Source organism: Ambystoma mexicanum, chromosome 9 (genome assembly GCF_040938575.1).
Source record: "Ambystoma mexicanum isolate Mex_15411 chromosome 9, UKY_AmexF1_1, whole genome shotgun sequence".
Classification (NCBI taxonomy): Eukaryota; Metazoa; Chordata; class Amphibia; order Caudata; family Ambystomatidae; genus Ambystoma; species Ambystoma mexicanum.
Window position 1 is genome coordinate 834,814,276 of NC_090931.1, and position 24,508 is coordinate 834,838,783.

A 24,508-nucleotide genomic window follows, 5' to 3' on the forward strand; every position below is an offset into this window, starting at 1 on the left:
ATTAGAATTACTCGAAACTTACCGTTCGTGCAGTAAACGACGGACAGCAGTCCTCTGAAGTCAAGAGGCCTGCTCCCCTTATCCAGTGAAGAAACTGGGACAGCACCCTGCCCCGAGGCAGATGGAGAGCACGGCGTTCACTTACCTAAGGTGAGAGCGTTAACCTTTGGGGTTCTACAGGAGAAGAGAAAGGGAAGAAGAGAGAGACATTCAATAACCCAGTTCCTTAATCCCATATTTTCTATCTGCAGACATCTTACCCTTCAAGTCAGACATACAGTGCACAGAGGTCCAGCCCAAAGAGCCAGCCGTGTGTTACACATCACCTTTGCAGATACGGTATACGCCCAGTCAAGACCGGCGCCTCTACGGGAATCAGGTGAGCGTTACAGGATTTGGGCCTTGCGTCTCCGGCTGGCGGTGGGATGCCTGCCGCTGTGCTCCACAGCACCGTCTCCGACCTCTTCATCAGTTGACGCTACAGACAGGGAGAGACAGAACACAAGCATCAGGGCACTGTACAATGGTCTGATACACACATGACAGTTGCGCATGAGTGGCAGTCTCAAATTTCACACATGGCATCACACTCCCCAACATACATATCATTTGAACCCACACACATGCGCAAATCAACAGGAATGTTTCAGCAGGCAGCACCATTCATACACATACAACAGCATGAGCATCCGAAGGTTAGCCTGACGTCACATGCAACACGGGGAGTGCCGAACACATGCACACACGCCACCAGACCTACTTGCATCTGTACATCTCCACCACCTGTCGCAGTGAAATCATCGCCATCCATGTCACATCTGCCAATCAGCCTCCTACAAGTTGGTGTCACATGCATCCATGGTGTATCACAGTGGCACACATGTCAAATACACGCACATGTACATTGTGCACATTCATGAAGGTGGAACCAGCATCCATGTGTCACACCACAACCATGCCACAGTACATACACATCAGTTTAAACATGTGTGCACCGACACATGCATTTGGGCACCATCCATTTGAACACATACACCATTGATGTGCCTCACACATGACTGGACTCACATGCGACAGGCTCATGTCCCTGAACATACACATCCATACATGGGCCTTTCAAGACATATGTCCAACCTGCACACTCCTGGCACACCTCAACATGCACTGCGTCCAATCAGTACGCATGGATACTTACCGCTCGACTCTGGATGGGTCTTCCTCTGAAGGACCTGGAGGTGGAGCGCTGGGTGTATTCGTTCCAGGACCCTCATCTGGATGTTGGTAAGGCGGACCCGGCACCCCTCTGCATGCTTTGCCTTCAAGAGGCACCGGGCCTTGCTGCGGGTCCTGGACCTTAAGTCCTCCCAGCGCTTCCGGACGTGTTGCATGTCGCGGGCTGCCACCCCTTCCACCTTGATGGCAGCCACGATGTCCTTCCAGATCCTCTTCCGTCCTTCATTGTTGGCACATGAACTTCCAAAGAGGGCATCATAATTCACCAGGACTTGCTCCACCAGGATACCAACTTCTGCAGCGCTGAAGCTGGTAGCCCTCTGCCTCTCTGGCTGGGGGTTGCCGGTGGTCTCCGATGGTGTTTCCCCCGACATGGCAACCCCTGAGGCAGGTGTGTGTGGGCAACTGGGTCCAGGTGCTGGGCTGTGGTGCGATGTAACTTCAGTCGGGAGTCTTCTGTTCCAGCAGGGGTGGTCACAGCAACTGGACCCCTGCAGATGGCTAACGTGCAGGCACCAAACAGCAGGGCACGTGGCCAGATGGCAGACAGCAGCAGATGGCAGGTGGGAGCGGGCTCGGGGCTCTTGGGGGCAGGAAAATTGCCTTCTGGGCAGGAGCATGGTCTTCCGTGTGTTGTCACGTGGCCAGCTTGATACGGAGTGATTTGGCACGTGAAAAAACTGCACGTCAGCGCGTAATTCGAGGAAAGGCCCTTAGCGCGTAAGCTTGTCTGTGACGTATCGCGCACAGGCGTTTCCCTCCACACGGGTGCATGTTGATTGTACACATGTAAAAACTGCACATCGGGTGTCACTGTGTGTAATTGGAGGAAAGGCCCTTAGTGCGTACGCGCGTATGTGACATTGCACGTGTGGGCTGGGTTAAAAAGTATACGTAGGACGCCATTTTCTTCTATGTGCTTTTTGTGGAGAGCGAGCGGGTGATTCTGTACTTCTTGTCGGTTCACACGCAATTACTTCCCAACGGTTCCAGTTCGTACTCCTTGTATACTCAGACAGCGTTCAATTCTTCTTTTGGCGCGGGTGTAATGCGTCTTTTTCACGTTCTTTTTCCAGGCAGACGGTAAGTCGCACACATATTTTTCAACTGTGGTTGTCCCCCTGTGTCGCGTACCCATTCAGAGGTCATTGTAGCCTGCATGTACCACGCGTACGCTTATTTTTGTGTTTCTGGGTGCCACAGCGTAGTGCGGGTTCTTTATTCCATGCACATGGGCTACCAGGGGTTGCATGCACGTTAAATTTTGTTTTTGGGGTACCTGAGCATTGCGTGACCCATCATCTTTCCCCAGGGGTCACAGACAGCCTTGCTAGAGCACTAGGGTACGTATTCCATCTAGTACCCTGCCCCTTTTACCCCAATTGCCCAGGACAATTGTTTACTGCACTTCCCATTCGCACAAGAACATTGAGTGCTATGGTTGGGAGGTGACCAAGTGGTAAGGGAGGCAAAGGTGGCTGACCTCCAAGAGGGGGGCGTGGCAGGGGACGTGGCCAGGATGTGCAGGGTGGCCCGAGTGGCCAGTGTGTGGAGGACCAATCAGGGACACCTATCTCCCCCCCAAAGGGTCGGGAAGATGCAGCTGACACCATCCCAGCTCAGGCCTCATTAACCCGGCCCATATTGTCAACCGAACCAGCACAGGATGACTCCCAGGCTGACTTCCGTGTCACCAAGTCAAAGCCACGTGTGGCGGTGAAAGTTGCTGTCACCAGGCCACGTGGATCTGGGGAAGCAATGTCATCTGCTGCCTCAAGTAGCCAGGATGAGGAGGCTGCAGGGGCAGCTGCAGCTCAATCCACCCCAGCTCTGAGTCACCCAGCCGGGACAGTGTTGGTCCAAGTCCATCACACCGAGGTTGGTCCTGCCAACATCACCCGGCAGTCAATGCCTGCAGTGAGACCTTTGGTCATCGTGCCTTTGGCTACTTCCAGTTCCCAGTCCACCTGCGCTTCAGCCCCTACCAACCAGAGCGGCGTAAGCCACTCAGGGTCCACACCACATCCCAAGAGGAAGAAGGGTGCTCTTGCGATACAGGCTGGGACCCCAGATACGGCTCCCCCCTGCGGCACGTCAAGGAAGCGTAGTTTCAATGATGTAGAACTAGACGCACTTGTGGGCTACGTGTCGGCCCATGGCCGCGAAATGCTATTGGCTGCAGGGTGCAAGACTACGACTTCTCAACGTAGGGCCCATTGGCAGTGCATCGCGGACCAGATTAGTTCGCTTGGATTTGTGAGGCGCACAGCTGATGATTGCTCTAAGCGGTGGAATGACCTCAAACGCAGAGCAAAAAACAAGCTGGCTTCCATTCATGCCTCTAATCTGGTGACTGGCAGTGGGTCTCCACCAGAGGAGGAAGTGCTCACAGAACATGAGTCTATCGCTGGAGGCTTCATCACAGAGGATCAGATCCAAGGTGTGGGAGAACTACCAGATCTTGAGGTAATGTCCGGTGAGTTGCCATGCATGTGTGTGCAAACCATGTGTATGTTGTTTGGGTGATGTGTTCTGATTGAGTGCCAGATGAGGCTGTGTAGTCATGACTGCTATGGGTCACCCATGTGGTGCCTCCAAACCATCCCCCGGCCTTGGGCTTGGGTTTTACAGTATCCCTTCTGACCGCATTTGACAATTTGCACCTAATTACTGCACTTGCCCTTTAACTGCCATCATGCCACAACATTGTTCATAGTGTTTTCCTGTTCATTCTGCCTGATTGATGAAATCCTTTGCATGTTTACAACACATTTTTGTGCAGTTCTGCACCAAATGTAACATACTTCAGAGATAGATTACACCCCACAATGCTCCACATTTGTTTACTTATCATGTGAATGATTTCATCAATCAGGCTGATTGAGTAATGTGCACCTACACATGGCCTGCACACAATCACTACGGGCCCCTGTTTGAATGTTCAACATGACAATTGTCTTCAGTCATGTCAAAGTGACCAACCATTGATGTATCCATGTGCCTGCCATCACTGCATTAGTGAACACTGGCTTTGTTGCAGCTTGTGGCACATGCGTGTTTTGTCACACTCTTTTGCATATTCTATTTCATGATGTCCATCTCACATGGATGGGTGACAGTACTGATTTTCTACCATCTGGGTGTCCTTGTCAAATCTGCCATGGCTATGCTACGTGCCATCTGTGTGCTGGCATGTGTCATGTATGTGGATTGTCCATGCCACTCACAGGCTAATGTGTGATGCCGGTGCTATACAGCATGCAGCACATGTGCTGCTTTCCCATCTTGGAGACCTCAGTGGCTGCTTTTAGGCTCCCCTTCCACTTCATTGCCAGTGCATGCATGTCAGAGTTATTGTCATGTGTGACATGTGTCATTTATGTATTCGATGTGTACTTCGTGATGCCTATGTGTGTGGGCTATGCTGCTCATGCCTGTGTTCATTACTTTTATTTTATGTTTTTGCAGGTGATGAGGCTCTAGATGCTGTTGAGGAGGAGGAGATGGCGCAGAGGCAGGAGTACTCACAGACACAACCAGGCACCAGTGGAAGACGTGGGGTGGTGGTGGATGAGAAATCATTACTCCTGCAGACAATCCTGTCCACGGCTGTCACTGGGTACACCTCTGCAGACCCCTACAGCTCAGGTGCTGAATCTGACATTGAGACAAATGTCCCGTCGCAGGTGAGTGTTTCTGGCAGGGATGCTGTTCTGTCCAACCCACCTGCACTGGGGGTAGACCCTGCTATGGGCATTCAGTGTTGGAAAGTCCACCTGTGGCGGTTACGGATGCAGGGTCACACTCCACTATATTTGCTCCTGTTCCTGGGCCAGCAGATCAAAGGAGGAATGCAGTCCTATAGCCTCAGGCAGTGCCAGCACAGCATGGTGCACATCACCTTGCCCCAAACAGGTGTGGTGCCCGCCAAGGTGGTGGCCGTGCACCACCAGGCAATACTGTGTGGGAGAACTCCATATATACCATTGCAGCACAACAGGGGGCATCATGTGAAATGATGGCTCAGGCCATGGATAGGGGGGCCACTTCCATTCTCCCCCCTGAAAGGCAGGTGGAGCTCCAGCAGCAGGCAACACAGTCCATGTGCCGCTCACACAGGGAGGACATGTTGGTTTCCAACAGGGACTGACGGGCTGGCCTGGAGACTCTGCGCACAGCCATGTCTGTAGAGTCACATGCCCACAGGGATGCCCTGAGGTTAGAACACAGGTCCCTCAGAGATACTATGGGTGCACTTCACTTAAGGTGTCCCAGTGTACATTGTCAGAACAGCAGCTGGAGCAGCTGACTCGCACACTCTCAGCTGAGCTCCAGGCAACCCGTGAGGAGATCCGGGCATCACGCAAGGCCTTGCAGGCAGAAATGCGTGCTACCCGTGATGTGCTGCATGGGGATCTCCGTACCATCATCCTGCAGAACCAAACCTTTCAGACCCGCATGCTTGCTGCCATGGAGGAGCATGCCAGGGCTTTGCGTGGTCTGCCTCCCATATCACGCCCACCTTCTAATGTACCACCAGAGGGTGATGACAGCAACAGCAGTTCTCCCACTGTAGGGTAGCTGTGCAGGCCATGAGCCCATGGAGGTTTTTTTTTCTAAACATCTACGCATGTGGGTGTTGGGGTGCACCCTGTACCTCCTCCCTCCTGGGTGGTCTCCCCCACACCCTGGTCGACACATGGCCATTTTTGATTTTATTTTATTTTTAAAATTTTTCTTTTGTTTTTTTCATATTTCATTCCGAATTGCAAAATGAAAATAGTATTTAATTCATTTACTATGTATTTTTCATCTTCTTTTTTCTATTTATTATTTTCATTTTATTTTCATTTGTAATTTGTTATTTTAATTTTACTAGATTTTTTTAGTTAAATTGTATTCTGAATTTACTTTTATTATTTTATTTATTTGGTTTACTTTATATTTACTTTTCCTTTTCATTTATTTAATTTGCTTTTACTTTTTTGTTCATAACCATTTTCTTTCAGATTGTGAAGTCATGTTACAGTGTGTTGCTTTGTGTGGCTCCCGTAGGCATCCACTGTGTATTCCAGCTGGGCACATCCAGGCTTGTCCTGTCTTTGGGTTAGATACATGGGTTCCTGACACACACGCCCCTCCTGCTTCCCCTTTCCATGGGCTTGCAAAGGGTGTGACCAAGTGACAGTAACTTACACAGAGGCATTGGGCTCCCATAAGTTGTGTGGGCTGTCTCTAATCCAAACTGTGTATACATCCCTAGTGGGGATTGGTGTTCATTTCTCCACTGCATGGTGGATTTGTATATGGTTTTACATACAGGACTTTTTGCATATATACATGTTACGTCTTCATGTCTTGACGAGCCCGTCTCCATTGCAGATGCAGTTCATGTTGTGTGCAGTACACTGCCACATTTGGCTGCCAGCAACACACTGCAGTTGGAAGGGGTCGATGTGCTGCCTTTGTCAGGTTGTGACACTTGCATGACGTTCATTTTTTACTGTCATATGTTGCCACTGTTCGATCCTGTACTGATGTTTTGTCTTGCTGGTAAGTATTTGTTCATGTGTGCTGTTTTTTTTCATTAGTGAGAGGAAATTGTCTCTGGCCTGTTTCCATTTGGGACGGTGCACTTTTGACACCTGTGTCATGTGTTGTGCATTCATTTGGTTGCTTTCATATAGCATGCCATGCCATGGTGTGTTGGGTAGCTGAGATGGGGTTAGGGAGGGGGTTGGGTGACATGCAACTATTTGGATGTAGTATTTTGCTAGATGGTAGTCCTTCATGCTGCATGAATGTGTGCCTTTTACTCACACAGCATTGGGTGTGTTTAAGTAGCTAGGGATGCACACAATATAGCACTTCCAGGTAAACAATCTCAGGGTGGTATGGTTGTGACAGTTGACTGTCCCTTTTGTCATCATCATAAATTGTCAGCTGGTATGTCCCCGGCCTCTGTGCACTTCGCAGGGGTGGGATTTTAGGTGAAGAAATTTGCCACAAGCTGGGTAAGGGCTGCATCACCATGTGCCCTTTCACCTCCCATGCGCAGCGGCCGTGCATGTGGTTGGGGATGTGGGGGCACCACCATGTCCACCGGCACGCCCCGCGGGGTTGCAACGTTGTGCAGGACACATGCTGCCACTATGATCCTGCACACAACTGGGGCGCATATAGCAGCTGCCCACCAGAGCGGTCAAGGGAGCGAAAGCGTGACTTCAGCACTCAGAATGTGCGCTCCACTATGCCCCAGGTTGCTGTGTTGTATCTTACCTCGGGTGGTGTGGTGGAGTTCCGTATTGGCGTCATCATGTAGGTGCTCAGAGGGTAGGCACTGTCCCCTGGGGAGGTTATTATGGTTGTCATTAGTTGGGTTTTCCCATTTCTCAGTGTCTGACATGCATGCATGTGCAGAGGCATTTATACTCACCAATTAGCCACATGTTGCCATGCCTCTCAGCTTCTAGGTCCCGGTTTAGGGGTGACATTCGGAATATGAAACTATCATGGCTGGACCCCGGATAGTTGGCATATACTGAGGTGATGATTCCCTTGGCATCACATACAACCTGCACGTTGATCCAATGCCAGTGCTTGCAGTTTCGATAGATGTGCTCAGTGGCCCTGGGTGGACGGAGAGCCACATGGGTGCAATCAATGGCACCAAGCACTTTGGGGAAGTGTGCCACCCCGTAAAAGTCCTGGACGATGGCCTGCCTTTCTGCAGGTGTTCTAGGCATGTATATGTGCCTGCGGACTGGGCGGCATGCAGTCATGATCGCCAACACCTGGTGTAGGCAGCGTGACTGCGTGGCCTGTGAGACACCCCCAACTTTGGCACTTGTCTGCTGAAATGACCCAGTAGCCAAGAAGTGCAGTACATTGAGCACCTTTTCCAAGGGGCTCAGTGCTTGGGAGCACAGGGTGGGTGATGTGAGGTCATCCTCCCACTCCCTGACCAGTTCTAGGATTATTAGTGGTGGAAACCTGTACCTCCCGTACACCTGGTCATCAGGCATCCCAAAAAAGGCTGGTCCTGGGTAAAAAAATGCGGGGCCTGGCTATCCTCCTCCTCCTGCGGTGTCCCACAACCACGGCTGCGAGGAACGGTATATTCATCGTAGCGTATGAGCTTGTTTGTTTGTTGTTTGCGCTCACTTTTATGCTGCGCGGGGCCGCTTACGCCTGCTTCCTGCTGGTTTATGTGTTTCCAGATTAGCGTGTCTTTTTTGGAGCACGGGTTTCCCCTGTTCGATTCCATGAATACGTGTTGTTAGCGCGTGTGTGGGCGTTGCGAGCATTTACCTCCCGTACTTCCCCATAACGCTCAAATTTTCACGCGTTGTTCCCCATTCCACGTGTTCCGCCCTGTGTTCCACCCACTTTTTCTTGTGTGCACTACACGTTGTGCGCTTTCACTGTGTGCTTCGCGCACAGCGTTTGGTGAAGTGTGAGCCCGTGTGCGCCACCCACGGATTTGGCGCACATCGCAGTGCTTTCCATGAATTGACGAACGCCTGCATGCGCGGCTTTAGCACACGTGCGCTGCATTTTTCCCGCTTGCGCTCCCCTTTTTGGCGCACATTTATTCCATGAATTACCCTGTAAATTGGTAACAGTACAATCGGCCTTATTAGAGGCCTTAACGCAGCAAGAAGAGTTCGTGAAATTCAGACCTTGGTGGCTTCAGAACCGTATACAACATTTCACAGAGACAAAGTAATTTTACGCACTCATCCTTCATTCTTACCAGAATTTGTGACAGAATTACACATAAATCAAGAAGTTGTATTATCCACATTCTTTCATAGTCCACAATTGCAGGCTGATAAATACTTTGGATGTTAAACAAGCCTTAAAGTTCTGCTTAAGCAGGACAAAGCCATTCAGAGGCTCAGAATCTCTTTGCGTAACGTTTGGTGGAAAATATCCAGGCAAACAAGTATCCAAGGCATCTATTGCTAGACGAATGGTAGCATGTATTTCAGAAGTATAGAAGGTGCAGGGCAGAACAACACCAGAAGGTATACATGCACACTTGGTGAGAGCTAAAGCAATAGCACTTGCATTTCAACGCAGCATTTCGTGGGATGTTATCAGCAAGGCAGCCACGTGGGCTTCACCTTCAGCTTTCTGAAGGCACTATGTCTGGCTGTCAGTTCAAGAGAGGATGCTGAGTTTGGTCAGGCTGTGCTCAGAAATGTAGTAGCCTAAATATTTTGACATTTCATCACCTCCCTAGAGTATTTGTTGTGTCGGAATCGCCTATACAGTATAGAGGGAAGGGGACTGGACATCAAGGTAAGAAAAGGTTACTCACCGTATTATCTACTGTATTCCTAGGCTTAGGCCCCCTTCCTCCATACACCCCACCCACCGTACACCTCAGATAAATATGAGTAATTAGGGCAGTCGTTCCCGATGCTCGTACAGAGAGACTGAGGTGTGATGCCAGAGGGAGGAGTGAGCATGCACAGTTACGCCTACCGTCGCGCCTACGGGCACCTGAATTAAAATTGATGGGGAACTGCACATTTTGCTGTGCAAAAGGCTCTGGTCCTGTCCCAATGCGGGGACACCAAAACAGTATGGGGCAAAGGGAATTAATGATTAGGAGTACATTAGTCACTAGAGGGAGTAACTTTTTCCTTATACAAGCTGATCACATTTTAACGTGTCCTTTTTGGAGGTATCTGTTTTGGTTTTAAGATGGGTTTTTGACAAATTTTGATCTTTTATAAATCTTTTATAAATTGCGTTGATAATGTATTTTCTAAGGAAGGGGAAAACAACATCATCAATATAGCCCATTGCGACAAACAGAACCATCATTATTTACAATGTTCCTCTATGCCACACTATCACTGCAAAACTATCAAATGCCTTTGGGGTAGTGCTTCTCAAAATGGTGTTGTGCGCTGGCCATTACCACCTTGTCCACCAATTCTCCCTGGCTGAAGACGTGCCTGCACACTAGGGAAAATGTCCCAATTTGCTGGACAATGTTGTCCATGAAACTGCCCTTCAGGACATGGACCGTGTCTCCCACATTCCCTGAATTGGCACCTGGGATTGACCTACCCCTTTTGTGGGTAGGTATCAACCCATCACTCTGTGTGCAGATCTCCCTCACTGCATGGACCAGTCTGTGTGTCTGACATTCCCCTGTGCCCTCCTGAGAGGTCGCTGATGTCATCACATCATCATGACTGGAATTGGCATGGGGTGGTTTGAACTTGTCATACACATCCTGGTGACAATGCTGCAGGAGGTCCAGTGAATGTGTAGCATAGATCTTCTCCTTCCTAACAGTGTTTGCCCCAGGTGCAGTTCATGGCTTCAGTTTCTGCTGCTAAAACCCTGTCAGATACCTAAAGTAATCCCAAACTCAAGAACTGTGTGACAAATGGGTCCTGCCTTCCTGTCCTCCTTGTACCTTCGGAGCAATTCCACAGCCATCTTTGATCCCTCACTGGTCTTTTTTCCTCCTCCTGACCCCTGGGGTACTACCTATTTTCCTGACATCTGTGGTACTCGATGTACCACTTGTTCAACCTCCGCCCCTAGCTCTTGGTCACCACTGTTCAACTGTGCCTTCCCCTGTTCAGATTCCAAGTAGAAGGTTAAGAGATCCATGTCTGTTCGATTCAGATCTTCAGGCTCCTCCTGTAAAGACAGCACTGCATCAGATTGCGCCCTTGCAGCCTTGCCATTGTTCCCGACCAAAAAAGAATTTGTCCTAAATAAAATAAATGTTGTTTCCATCAGAAAATAAAGGTTTCTCAAGTAACATATCAAAGTTTTCCCAGCTAAAAAAACTGTTTTCCGAAAATTATATGGCTTCAAATGTAAGCAAAAAATAAAGGTTTCTCCAACGTTTTAAAATTGACAAAAGGATTCCCTAACAAATAAAAAATGGCTTCCCTAGTAGATAGTCTGAGTGCCTGGTTCACATAATAAGATAACTAAAATCAAGGTTTCCCAGCTAAAAACAAAAGAAGCGTTAAAATTACAAATAACACACAGTCCCCAAATAAAAAATAATTCCTGCCTAACCCCTCAAAAATGTCTTTCTTCAACTCCTGGCTTGGTTCGGCACTACCTCGACTTCCTGCCGTCACTCAACCCACAATGTAAACAGGAAGTGGCTAGTTCTTTAAATAGGCTCCCAAACTTGTTTTCTGCCTATGAACTTTCCTAAGAATCCACACAAGAATACCCAAATCTGCCTCTCAGCCAAATCCTTGCGCAAAGCCAAAATCTGTGTACCTGCTTCCTGATGCCGTCGGAACTTGCTTGAGAAATTGGAACTTCACACTTCTTCATTTTGCTTCTGTGGATTCTACTGTATCCAACGATTGAGGCTGCAGGGATTTGCGGTGTTGAAAGGGATTTGGAAACATTTGCCTTGGCTCGCTTTGTAACAGATGTGTTCTGTGGATTTCATGTCACGTTATGCACCTTTTCTCTTATGGCATTGTTGATGGACTTTTGTTTCCCAACTGATTTGGCTGTGTTCCTTTGGTTGCCAGTTTTGGAGTCAAAGTCTTTGGTTTAAAATGGACATCGTCTTCGAGGTGGTTGCTTGCGGCCGTTTCCAGTGTCGGGTGCCATGATGGGCCTTACCATTCTTATCATTGTTGTTTCCAGTTAAGACTGCGTTGTTGTTCGACTAGTGGTCCAGTGATATTGTTTACGAATGGTGATTGAGCCAACGAAAGAGGCCCCAGGACTAAATAGGCTATCAGGTCATAAGTAAGGCTGTCTAGAGATTGGACAGAGATTTCACATGTGATGAATGCTCACAATAATGTTGACAACTTCTAGATAGCCCCTGATAAACTGGGTCTAGTAGTTTAATTGTAATTTTTTCTTTACTGCTGAATATAATAGTAAAGAAATTGAAGCACAATACTCACCTCAATGCCTTTAATAAAATCAAAACTCCATTGCACTAACATGTGGTAGAGTTCCGATTATTCCGATAATGTGCCGTTGCTTCAGTATAGGAGACCCAAACAGTTGCAGTGTATTCTGAAAATGTCCAGTGTGCTCCGTAACACAAACCCCCCACTACTATAATCAAAGGGATACACTGAAATACGTATAAAAAGCTAGTTACTGATGGGTTACAAAATAATGTCCTACATTGGGTTGCTTACTCTGCATCAGAAATCTGTCATCTGCAAACCTTTGATGGGACAGCAGTCTGTCGGTCTGCCAGCCAATAGCCGACTTCTGAGTTGTTTATTAAAAATGTATTACATTTGGATTTGCTTCCATGCACAACAAACACCCTTCCTGAGCAAAGAACCCTTATTAAAATCACCCAACCCACTTGGGATAGTGCTGCTCCATTTTCAATGTGTTTGTATAAATCCTGCGTTCCTCCACCATTCATAATGGCTTTCATTGTAATCCCATTGTCCCATAATGCTAGGTAAGCTGTCACGCAGCAAGCATGCTTACCCTAGTTGATAATTGACAGAAACTCTGTGCTTCATCCTTGTGAAGCAATCATGAACAATACTAAATATATCTCAATTTGCTTATAATTTTGAGAATGTTTCTTTGCAATCCATGCCATAATGAATGACTTCCAAGATGATGGTTGATACCACACACTGCTCCAGGATTTTCCAGGCATTCAGGTTTTGACACGGATCATATAATGCAGTTTTGCAAAAACAAAGATGTTACGTTTCCACATGCATATATTTCCTTAAAGCAAGCATCGCTGACTGAACTTCCTCATCTCCCCAAGAAAAAGACTCAAAAGAGAAAGTGGTGTCACTTGGGCCCGGCTATTCCTTTCATTGGGCCCAATCAGTTTCATGTGCTGGACATGCAACGAACTAGATCAATGGAAGCGACAACCATATTCAGTTTGTTTCACACATGCCACCAATCGAATCATTGTGCCATTTGACTGATTTTGAACGAAGCTACTATGCTCACTCTTTTCAGGCATGCCACAGTTGCACTTGGATATAGGAAAACAGTGCTCTTATAAAGTCTAAACCTTCCATACTCCATCTCCTTCAAAGCATTCTCCTATGCAGTCACATGCGATCCATGGCTTCTTCCAATCATCTGCTTCTCTGTATGGCTCTGTGCAGACAAATGCAATCCTTGGCTTCACCCAGACAGCTCCTTTAATTCATGCGCTAAGCATGTACAGGCGATCAATGGCTTTACCCTAACAAGTCATGGAGTTCCTACTATTCTGATATTGTGTTGTTGCTTCTGTATAGGAGCCCCCAGCAGTTGCATTGTATCCTGAACAAGTACACTGTCCCCATAACACTGAGGCAACGTGCTCGCCTTGGAAGCAAGGCGAGTCAGACCAACACAGGTTCGATCCCCAGGGCCACACGTAGAAACCTCTGGGTATTAAGCGTGTTATAAATAACCAATTAAAACATTTTCTTTTTTTTATTCCCTTCGCTGATCGACGGGATACTCTGAAATGTACATAAATAGCTAGTTACTGATGGGTTACCAAATCAGGTATTGCATTGAGTTGCTTATTCATCATCTAAAATCCGTGAACTGCACACCTTTTAGGGGACAGCAATCTGTCGGTCTGTCTGCCTACAGCCGTCTTGTTTTAAACTTGGATTTGGTTCCATGCAGAGCACACACCCTCCCTGATCAAAATAACCGTTTTTATTTACCTAAACCCACCTGAAATATTACTGCTCCATTTTCAGTGTTTTTACAGATCCTGTTTTCCTCCACCATTGATAATGGTATTCATTGTAATCCCATTCTCCCTAAATTACTTGCGTTGTTAGCTATTAAGCGATCAACCACAGAACCTCCCTGGGTCATCGTTGTGTACTAACCATGAACTAACCAATACTAAATATGGCTCAGTTTGCTTATTATTCTGCGAAAGCTACTGTTCAATTGATGCCACATTGAATTACTTAAACGATTAATAATGTTACCACAGACTGCGCCTGGTTGTAGGTTGCAATGCACATAATATAAATCAGTTTTGCCAAAACAGAAAGTTTTTAAATTCCCAGATGCCGGTATTCCCTTAAAGCAAGCATTACTCACTGAGCGAACTCATCACTCCAGAAAGAAAAATCAAAAGAAAAAGTGTCCCTTGGTTCTGGCTGTTCCTTTCATTAGGCCCAATTAATGTCTTGTCCTGAATATGCAACCAAACAGATAAATGGAGGCTACGACCATATTCAGTTTCTTCCAGACATGCCACCAAATGAGTACTTGGCCCATTTGGCTGTTTTTGAACAAAGCTACCATGCCGATGCATGAAATTCAGGGCACAGAACAATCTGCTTCTCCTTGCAGGCCTGTTATTAGGATACTGTGTAAATAATGCTTCATCCAACCTTTGACACGTTTCAGGCATGCCACAGTTCCACTTAGATATAGGAAATGAGTGGTTTCATACAGGCTGACCTTTCTCCATACACCATCTCCTTCAGAGCAGGCTGCTATGCTGACATGGGCAATCCGGTTTTTATATGTAGTCACATGCGATCCATGGCTTCTTCCAGACATCTGCTTCACTGTATGGTACTATGCATACAAATGCAATCCTTGGCTTCATCAGTCCAGCTCTGTTAATGCATGTGCTATGCATGCACAGGCTATCCATGGCTTTATCCAGGCCACCCATTTAGTTCATGCTACTATGCAGGCACAGGGAATGAATAGCTTCAGCCAGCTAACTCCTTCAAGACATGTCGCTTTACAGGCACAGGGAATACACAACTTCAGCATTAAGCTACCTTTCAGTATGCCGGGATGCTTTGACCAGCCAGCTTCTTTTAGAACTGCCAACATGTCGACACGCGTAGTCCACAACCCTCAAACCAAATCCTTCCATGCAGGCATACTGCCATGGAGACTTTGGGGATATGCGCCCTCACCATCCAGGTTTTCTTCTGGCGTGCTACTACACAAATATGTGAAATCTCTAGCCTCACCAACCAGGTCCTCCCAAAGATGCAACGATGCTGATGTGAGGTCCCCATGGCCTTGCAACCCAGCTTCTACCAGGAATGGTACTATGTGCACACTCAGAATTTCTGGCTCCAGCATTCAGTTCCTTGATGCCAAGTTAAAACACAGCTACAGAGTATTTCAGCAAAGCATGCTACTATGCAGAAACCATGGATCCATTGCTATCTGTTAGCTACTTCCAGGCTTGCTGTCTTTCATACACAAATTATCAAAGCATGGCTCATGAGCATCTCCTTTCTGGCTGGCATGCAGCAATTCAGTCACCAGGACTGAAAGACCTCAAGCAGCTAGGTCATTTTAGGTATCCTACAAATGAGGATCCAATGCCATAGCCTGACTGTTGCAATAATGCATGCTACCACAGAAATGTAAAGGCTGCACTAAAACCAACTAAAGGGAGTTGTACCTGGTAAACTAGCATTCATTGTCACACTGCTCTTCTTTAAACCTATTGCACTGTTTATTGGAAAGAGCAACTGGTCACCACCAATGCTGAAAGGGTAATGAGTCACGCAAAACCAGGACAATTGAATCAGACCTGTTACTGAAACAGAAACTACAATAGCTTTGAAAAAATGATATTATTATCAAATTGTAGCCCCTCCTAAAGGATAGTGAAAGATGTCATTGTATGCAAATGGAGCACAAAGGACACAGGCAAACTTCCCTGTTCCAAAGGACGATCCTGATCTAGTTGGTTTTAGACTTCTTTTCTAAGGCAAACATTGAGAGCTGTCACGCAGACAGATTAAGGTGTATTAATGAAGATTTTGCTATATAAACAAGATTACGCGCATGGAAAAAATAAAACATGAGATAGATTACGTTGTTAACTAATATTTTATTTGATTGGATGACTTGTCTGCTCAGACCAGAGTTTGGAAGTGTTGTGGACAAAGGCCATGTTTCGTCTGCCCCTGATGAGTGCCGTAGTTACATCTCCAGCCGCCCCCCGCAGTCTCCAGAGCAGTAAGTAGACCATTTTTTAGTCCTATCATGCTTCCCTATATTCCTGGGGCCAGATACTGGTTTATAGAGAGGTTACCAGTAGAGGTCTATTACTGCAGGCATGTGTGATGACATTCTATATCAGTCCAGATACTTGGCAATTCAATGTTGAAACTCAAAGACAAAATCAGTAGCCCTGTTTATTTACCTTTTGGGGCCTTCTTGCAAGTGGGGAATGTGCCATTTTGGGGTATTACATGTTTTTTTCTAAAATGCAAAGAGAAAATCTGCATTATATCAAAGTATCTACTTTATAATACTAACTGCTCATTCGGAATAACAGTAACAGTGGGCACCAATTAAATTGTAGTATTGCATATTCACCATATAGAGATTTCTGGTGCACATAGAGGATGCCATTTGCCTTACATGTGTTTTCATTTCTGATTTGTGACCAGGAAAGACAGGGAGCAACCGCTTTGTTTGAGTTTCCATCGAAACATTCTTATCCTCGCATACGCATCCATTACATGATGTTCAAGTGAAAGATTACGATGTAATCCCCAGTCCACTCATTCAGCAACATCCTGTTGTGGGCATGTGATGAGGATTAGAGCATTGCCCTTCCTTTTCCTTGTACCTGAGGTAATAGTGGTTTGACTACTTCAGATGCACCTTAATTGCCAGTGTTACCAAACCTGGTGGATACCACTGCTTTTGGTATCATTTCCCTTAGTGTGTATGTAAGTATGTACATGGTTTTCTTATGCACAAACTTAGCCGGAATTAGCAGAGCGCTGCATCATTGAGGTTTATTCTGCAATAACATAAAGGGTAAGGAGATATGTGTCAGGGGGGGAATGAGGGCCTGCCACAATTACAGATTACCCTTGTATGGGTAACTCAGAATGAATTCTCAATCATCAAATAGCATAGGATTATTATTATCACTTACACTGTTCTTTCTTTTTGAACCTACGGAGTTATCTCAGTTCTTTGGCATGCAGTCTCGAGCCAGCTGATTTTCACTCACTTTTGAATGGGGTCAGTGCACAGCTACACCGTGAGGTGAATAATTCAGAATTTTTAGGAACGCTTAGGTTCATCTATATAAAGAGTTTAATTTGACTGTCTACAACAAGGTGAAGTTTGCCGACAATGGGAATGCCAAAGTTAAGGTATAATCCAAAGTGAACAAAATCTAAAGTTTACAAATATTTGGCATGACAAATTTAAGGTACCAACACTCAGTCCAAATGTATTGATTTCCTAATACAAACTAAGTTCGTCACACTATACACTACAAATGTAACCACAAATCACATTATACCACAAATCACATATGTATATATATGAAAAGTATGTTTTTTATAGGGAATTAAGTTTTGTGACTATAAAAGATTTGTACCGATAAACTGAAAAATCTGCAAACTTTTTCTATACAAAGTTAATCTGAGTATAAGTAACACCTTAACTCACACTGCACCACTTATTCACAGCAGTCACTTAAAATATTAGGTAGCTTGCCTGAGTATTAAAATTAAACAGAGCCTTATGAAGTACTTCAAGTGTGAGTTCAGGTGTAACTTACAATCTTGTGAACTTTTCTTAGATTTGGGGAAAAGTTCCTTTGAACTCTGCAGTAACCTCACCGTTGGCATGTCCAATTAGGCATACAAAGTCATTTATTTGCGAGCTTTCGTGGTCTTGACCACTTCCTTAGGCAGGGATGAAAGAAAGCCTTTGCAAAATATTACAACATGACAGCTTAAATAGCCCTCATATGTGTCTGTCTGTGTGCCTGGTTTGTACTTGGTTCAGAGAGGCATGCATTACAGATGTTGGAACTCCCACACATTGTAGACTTCAATGGTACACTGGTTTGCTAATTGAGGGACAGGTCAGTGGAGCTAAACAGAAGGGAACGAAATAAAAACAGCGTACCTTATTTGAGTGCTGTCAGGAAGGCAGGAGAGTATGGGATAATGTCAGTCATGATAGTTGCAGACTAGTTGAACTTCGGGATGCTTTGCAAGATCAGTGTTGGCACAATCATCCACAAATCAGGCTTGTGCCTCTAGAAGGCCGGTATGGAGGGAGCGCAACCATTCATGTGTTAGACCTTTGACTCATGGAGCCTAGTGTGATACATTTGTGTCTAATATCGTATTGGGATTGTGTTTCATTAATATCATATGGAAAGAGTGGATTCTGACATGAGACAGAGGCACTCTCATGTCTCTAGTAACCTTACGGGGCTGTGCCTTTTTTAAGGCTGATGGGGCTGGTTTGGAGTGAGACTAGTAGTGAGCCATTGCTTTAGAGAGGCTGGTGGGCTGGTGTAGTGTCAGTCAGATGCTAGTGAGCTGCTTTGGAAACATTGATAGAAGTGTTCAGTTTAAATGTCGTGATCCCTGCATCTCTATTTATTGAAAGAGTGGGAGTCTTTTAGTTGGGATAGTCACTCATGAAACTGTGATGTCTGTTCACGCCACCTGTCAGTTTATTAATGCATTTGAATTCATATGCCGTCCTGACTTCATCAGTCCTGAAATTACGCCTGAGTACAGCAATTTAAAAATCATTAAGTGTATGATTTACTTCCGAAAAATGCTTAACTAATGGGCTCTTCTTTGTGCATATCTCTCTTGGCATTCCAAGAGTTGAAGTTCATTTGTTTATGTAGTTGACTACAATGTAGTCCCGCCGAGGGCCTTTCATAATCAAGTATACAATTTATTTAACATTTTGAGTCCATCGTGCCACAAGTCCTCAGGCCACAGGCCGCGCAAACAACAGAAAACAGACAAACAATCATAACAAGAAAGTACACAACAGAGTACTAAGAAGGCCATGGATGAAACTCAGAAGTCAAGGGAGGCAGACCAAAAAGGCAAATTTAATACTAATCAGGTGAAAGGTTAAAAAAGTTAGTTTCAGAGCCTTCTTAAACTTTGAGGATGGGTCAACCAGTTTAATACTACGTGGCAGTGCATTCCAGGCGCAGGGACCTTGGGAATTGAAGCTGCGCCCACCTGCCTTCACCAGCTTAAACCTTGGTTGAATCAATCTATGATGCTGTTGTGATCTGAGTGAACGACCCGGAACAAATGACTGGATGCGGACCTTGTGATATTCAGGGGCAGCATTCAACACACATTTGTGAGTTAGTGTTAAAATGTTGTGGTTGATGCGATGTTTCACTGGTAACCAGTGTAGGGGTCTTCTGGCCAAAGTGACATGAGAGCGAGTCCGCCCATACTGCACCATTCTGAGTGACCTGAAGCGTGGCTATAACAAAAATAGCGCATCCACTAAGCAAGCTGTTGTAGTAATCTAGCCAAGTGTTTACAACAACTGAGGCTAAAGTCGCAAAGTTCTTTTGTATAAGAAAGGGTTATATATTGTGTAACAATTTATTTATCAGACCACAGGCGGATCTAACAGTGGCCACATGTTGAAGCATGGAAAGTTCAGCATCCAGAATCACACCGAGGGTTTTTACTTTTTGTTGCACTACAATAGGCGTGTCCATAATTATGAACTTTGCATACTCTCCTGAAAGAGATCTCTACTTTTGGCTTGGGGCGACGATAAGGATCTCAGTTTTGCTTGCATTTAAAACCAGAGAATCCTGTAAATAGCCCTCAAAGTTTCTGAGTCTGCAAGATATGAGCCTGAAAGATTAATGATGACTTTATTGTCATCAGCGTAGTTTGCCACTAACACACCCAAGCCAAGTACCAGGAGCAGAAAGGGAATCATATAGATGTTGAACAGCATCAGAGCAATGCAAGACCCCTGAGGGACGCCACAGGTAATAAAGGAAGGGGCAGAGGAAGCATCACCCACGCTTACTCGTGCGGTCCTTAGACCCAAAAATGAAACAATCCAAAGAGCCCCTTTGGGCGAGCAGCCCGCAACTGACTGAAGTCTCTCGGCAAGAAGATCATGATCTACAAGATCAAATGCCTAAGATAAGTCTAGCAGCATCAAAGCTCATAAAAAACCCTGGTCGATATTCTGGAGCAAGTTGGCCTTGCGATCCAGTATAGCCGTCTCTGTGCCAAAGCCTTTCCTAAACCCAGATTGACAAGGAAGCAAGATGTTATAAGCCTCAACATAGTTCTGGAGTTGCAAATGTGCCACTTTATCCAGAACCTTCAGCAGAAACGGCACATTTGTGATCGGCCAGTAATTATCTGGGATGAAGGGATCCAGAGATTCCTTTTTTAGTAGGGGAGTTACCCAGGCCTCTTTTAGGAAGAGAGGAACACTACCTTCAAGGAATGAACGATTAATGAATTTAGTGACCTACCGGCTTAAGGTTTCTCGACATCCTATAAACAGACTCGCTGGGCATGCGTCACTATGACAGTAGGTAGGCTTCATGGCGGCAATAGTTTCTGACACAAATGATTCGGTACAGGGGGTGAAATCAAAAACAAATGATTGGACCTGTGGAGAAACCACTGCTTTGTGAGCTACAGCTGCTATCTCCTGTAGTGAGCACAAGTCCCTGACCCGTAGGGTGTTAGTTTGATGCATGATGACCTTCTCAACGAAGACATCATGAATGGCCTGACACCACAGTTTATCTTTTACGGGAATGGAAGCGGAGGAGGTTTGCTCTTGAACTCACTTAATATTGAGAACAGTTCCTTGGAATCAGATTTAGCATTCTAAATTCTACTGTTATAAGAATCAGACTTGGCTTTTATGATGGCATACTTGTATTGTTTAACAAGGGTCTTATAGGTGGCTAGAGTGAGATCAGATGGATTTTTGTACTAATCACGCTCCGCAGCACGTTTCTGCGGTCCGATGGAGATAATGACATCATTAAACCAAGGTTTTTTTTTTTATATCTTTGGATTTAACGATTCCTGAGAGGCGCCAACAAGTTGGTCTGCACATGTGAATGCACATGTAAAACACCCAAGAATTGTGTAGTCCTGCCCTTTGCGGGGCATCTTTATTGTACCTGAAATGTTGATATGTGGGCAGGTTAGGCATATTTTATTGTAGTTTGCTTCTCACCATCATTGCCTTCAGATTGACTGGTGTCACACATTCATCTTGTTGCACAATGGGTTGTAGTTCCTTAGCAATCTTGCAGTGGGTTTCCAACTCTGGATTGCATTTGACTACCAGTGGGTTCAGCATTTGGCTTCTTTTGCTCTGTATTCAAAAACGGTTGCTCCAGGGGTTCCATGCTGTCCTGCCAATCTGGCTGCTCACATTACCGTGGTTGCATTCACGGTTTATTAAGCTTTCACTCTTGAAATAACTGGCCCAGTTTGTTGGTTTGCGACATACTAAGATCTGTAGCTGCCCATCTTTTATTGTTATTGTGGCGGCAAGGAAATGTACCTTTTCAGGAAAGCTTGAGGTTGATGGTTGTGTTAAATTCAGTAAATCTTCCTTGCTCTACTGTACCTGGGAATCATTTTAGGACTGACAAAGCCAGGAAGACCTATTCATTCTATTGCATGTAGAATTTCAATACACTGACAGAGGGCATGTCCTAACTAACAGACGTTTATTCTTTCCACTCTTAGATTGCCGGATCACAACATCCAGATCTACCTCTCTAAGGCAATGGGGGTCATTACGACCCAGGCGGTAAGTACGCCAACTTTACCACCATGGTGTAAACTACGTTTACACCATGGTGGATGGCGGATTTACCGCCCCATTCCAAGGTGAGTGGGGCGGTAAATCCCCATTTCCCATTTTACCCTTCCCCATTCCCATTTTTGCCCCATAGGGCATAATGGGAGTGGGGAAGGCGCTAATTACGCCACCGTAAATTACGGTGGCGTAATTAGCACCAAGGCGGTTTAGCGCCATGTATTTTAACGGCTGCTAAAAGCACCCATTAAATCGGAATCAGGCGTTAAGGGTTAACGACGGTGTTACCCCTTAACGCCTGAGTTGTAATGCGGCCCAATGTCTCGTTGCCAGATTCACTCCAGCACAGACCCACCAACCCTCAAAAATTCCCAACCCCACAAGCTTTGCATAAGACTGTGAGGGCCTCTTGGTCTCATGTCTGACCCTGCTTTTTCCTCATGAAAAAAGGTTGTTAACTGGGGCATTCCTGTCTTATTATCCTTACTCTATGTTTACAGATACCCATAATCCCGCACACATCAAATACCTCAGATTGTATTTTTCTGCAATCATTTGGTTGCATGCAATTGGAGCAGAGAATACCCTTTTTCAATTCAACGCCAAACAACTGCTTTGTTCTGAACTGGAAAAAGTCTCTTCGGAGGCAGAGAAGCACCCTGGAATCATCACCCTGATGCGTATCGACGGAGTTACCCTTCCACCGTCAGGCCTATAGTTAGGAGAGTGGGGAGGATTACGATAACATCCTTCCTATGGAATTTCTAATTCACAGCATACTTTGAATTCTAGCTAGCGATTTAACTGATAGAAAATATTCCATTACATTCTGCTCTTGAGTACAATACTAAATTCCCTTGGAAGAACACACAAGTTATGGAATAACTGCATCCAAGGGACCACGCCAAAGGTAAGTGCTCCGCGTGTAAACACTATAAAGTTAAAAGTCTAAAAGTGTGCAGGTCAGCTATGCCTACTGAGTCAGTGCTATGTAAGGCCTCCACCTCGAAAAAGTTATAGAGGTTGAGGAGTTAAGAACTGGGTAGTAGATTGGCACTGAACAGCCAATTAAGAGGTTTCTTTCAAGGAGAACACCTTGCAATCACCCACCTTGTTCCATAGGATCTGCGCCAGGCAGGTCTATGGAGATCTCCCCATATGTGTCACGACCCGTGACCCAAAACCCCACTGGCATGGTCAAATGCCAGGTAGGGTTAAGACTCAATGTTCACTTGGGGCCCCAAGGGCCTTGCACTATCCTCATGGACTCTCCTAGAGTCATTCCTGGTGTCAGGCTCATGTTCAGATTGAAACACTGTCTTGAAGGGACTACTTTTTCATTTGGAGGCCTGTAGCCAACATGGAGGCACCCACACAGACTAGTTCCTAGAACCAGACTCTGCGGTGCAGTGTTTTGGGTGTGGTAGCCCGGGCTACTTTACCTGGACTACTTTACTAGAGGGCTATATAAACCACACCCAAGTTACAGAACGTGCTTTGCATTATTCTGCAGCCAGCAGCGTGACGCTCATCGTGTCCTGAGACCAGAATCCGCCGATCCTTGAACAGCGGACCTGCAGAGGAGACAAAAGAACATCATTAGCAGTCTCTGCTTACCTGCAACTTTCCATCCTTCTATTATCCATCTTCCTGCTGCTTGCGGTCTTCCATCCAGTCGGCAGAATCATCGGAACACCAGGCACGCACCGGAACGAAGCACCTGGAGGGACAGAGAAAGAAGGACAACGTTAAAACAGGTTACTCACGGCATTTACGGCAGTAACCATGAGAACCTCACCTGGCTGGGCATTTCTTGTCCTGCTCCGCTCCGGAAATCTTCACACGCCAAGAAAGACCTTCACGACCTGAAAAGGAATAAAGAATACAGGTTGGCAAAGGAAGACATTACCGCGCCGCACTTCGCGCTTAATCTACTATACACCATACGCTCCTGCGTCCATCATCCTGGTAGGAGCCGATCCAAGCTGCGCATCCACCGAACCTCTGTGCACCTAAGGGGGAATAAATTAGGAAAAGACATTAATCGCAAGAAAGGAAAGCAAGGACATTTTAAGACTGCTATCTTTAAAGACACTTGAATGGGTTAGCACCAGTGAAGTTTACTAACTCGGGCGCTCAAACCCACAGAAAACTATGCGCCCCTGCACAGAAGGCAGGACGGAGAGCATGCCAGACATCACAACAAGGTGAGGAGTGGGCCATCAGATCGAATCCAGGGTGCAGGGGAGAGGATACGAAATCTGTTCCTAAGTGCAGTCCTTCTGTGTTTTCAGGCCCGACCTCCATAGAAGGCACCATCCAGAATCGGGAAGGGTCCAGGGTGAATCCGGCAACCAGGGCATAAGGGCGTCCCCGTGGATACCAGGTGAGCGTAACATAACGCAAAGGCTCTATAACATTATCCGCCTGGGCGCCATGGAGACTTCAGAAATGGACCAACTGGCCCAGTTATTAGGACAATTATGTGCCGAACTGCATTCGGCTAGGCAAGAGACTAATACCCTGCGAAGGGATCTTGTCGTCACCATGGATCGCACCGAAGAAATCAGCAGGCGATTACTGCAATCATAGGCCGAACAAACTCCATTACCCGGGAATAATCCACCAGCACAGGCAACCACGTCATCTGCCGCTCCAGTAAAAATCACCTTACCCGGAGCAATAC

The 24,508-nt window shown here is 46.1% G+C and overlaps 1 protein-coding gene across 21 annotated transcripts in view; it reads left to right on the forward strand.

Moving 5' to 3' along the window:
- The window catches only part of UNC80 (unc-80 homolog, NALCN channel complex subunit), a 3,486,058-nt gene that overhangs the window by 1,191,465 nt on the left and 2,270,085 nt on the right, over positions 1–24,508 (forward strand). For 20 of the 21 annotated variants that reach the window (XM_069615884.1, XM_069615886.1, XM_069615890.1 and 17 more), the window contains one exon: positions 16,111–16,209. The exons of the other annotated variant lie outside the window; for it this stretch is intronic. In XM_069615884.1, the coding sequence (XP_069471985.1) occupies positions 16,111–16,209 (99 nt within the window). The remainder of the gene's footprint in view (positions 1–16,110; positions 16,210–24,508) is intronic. 21 annotated transcript variants of the gene reach the window in all.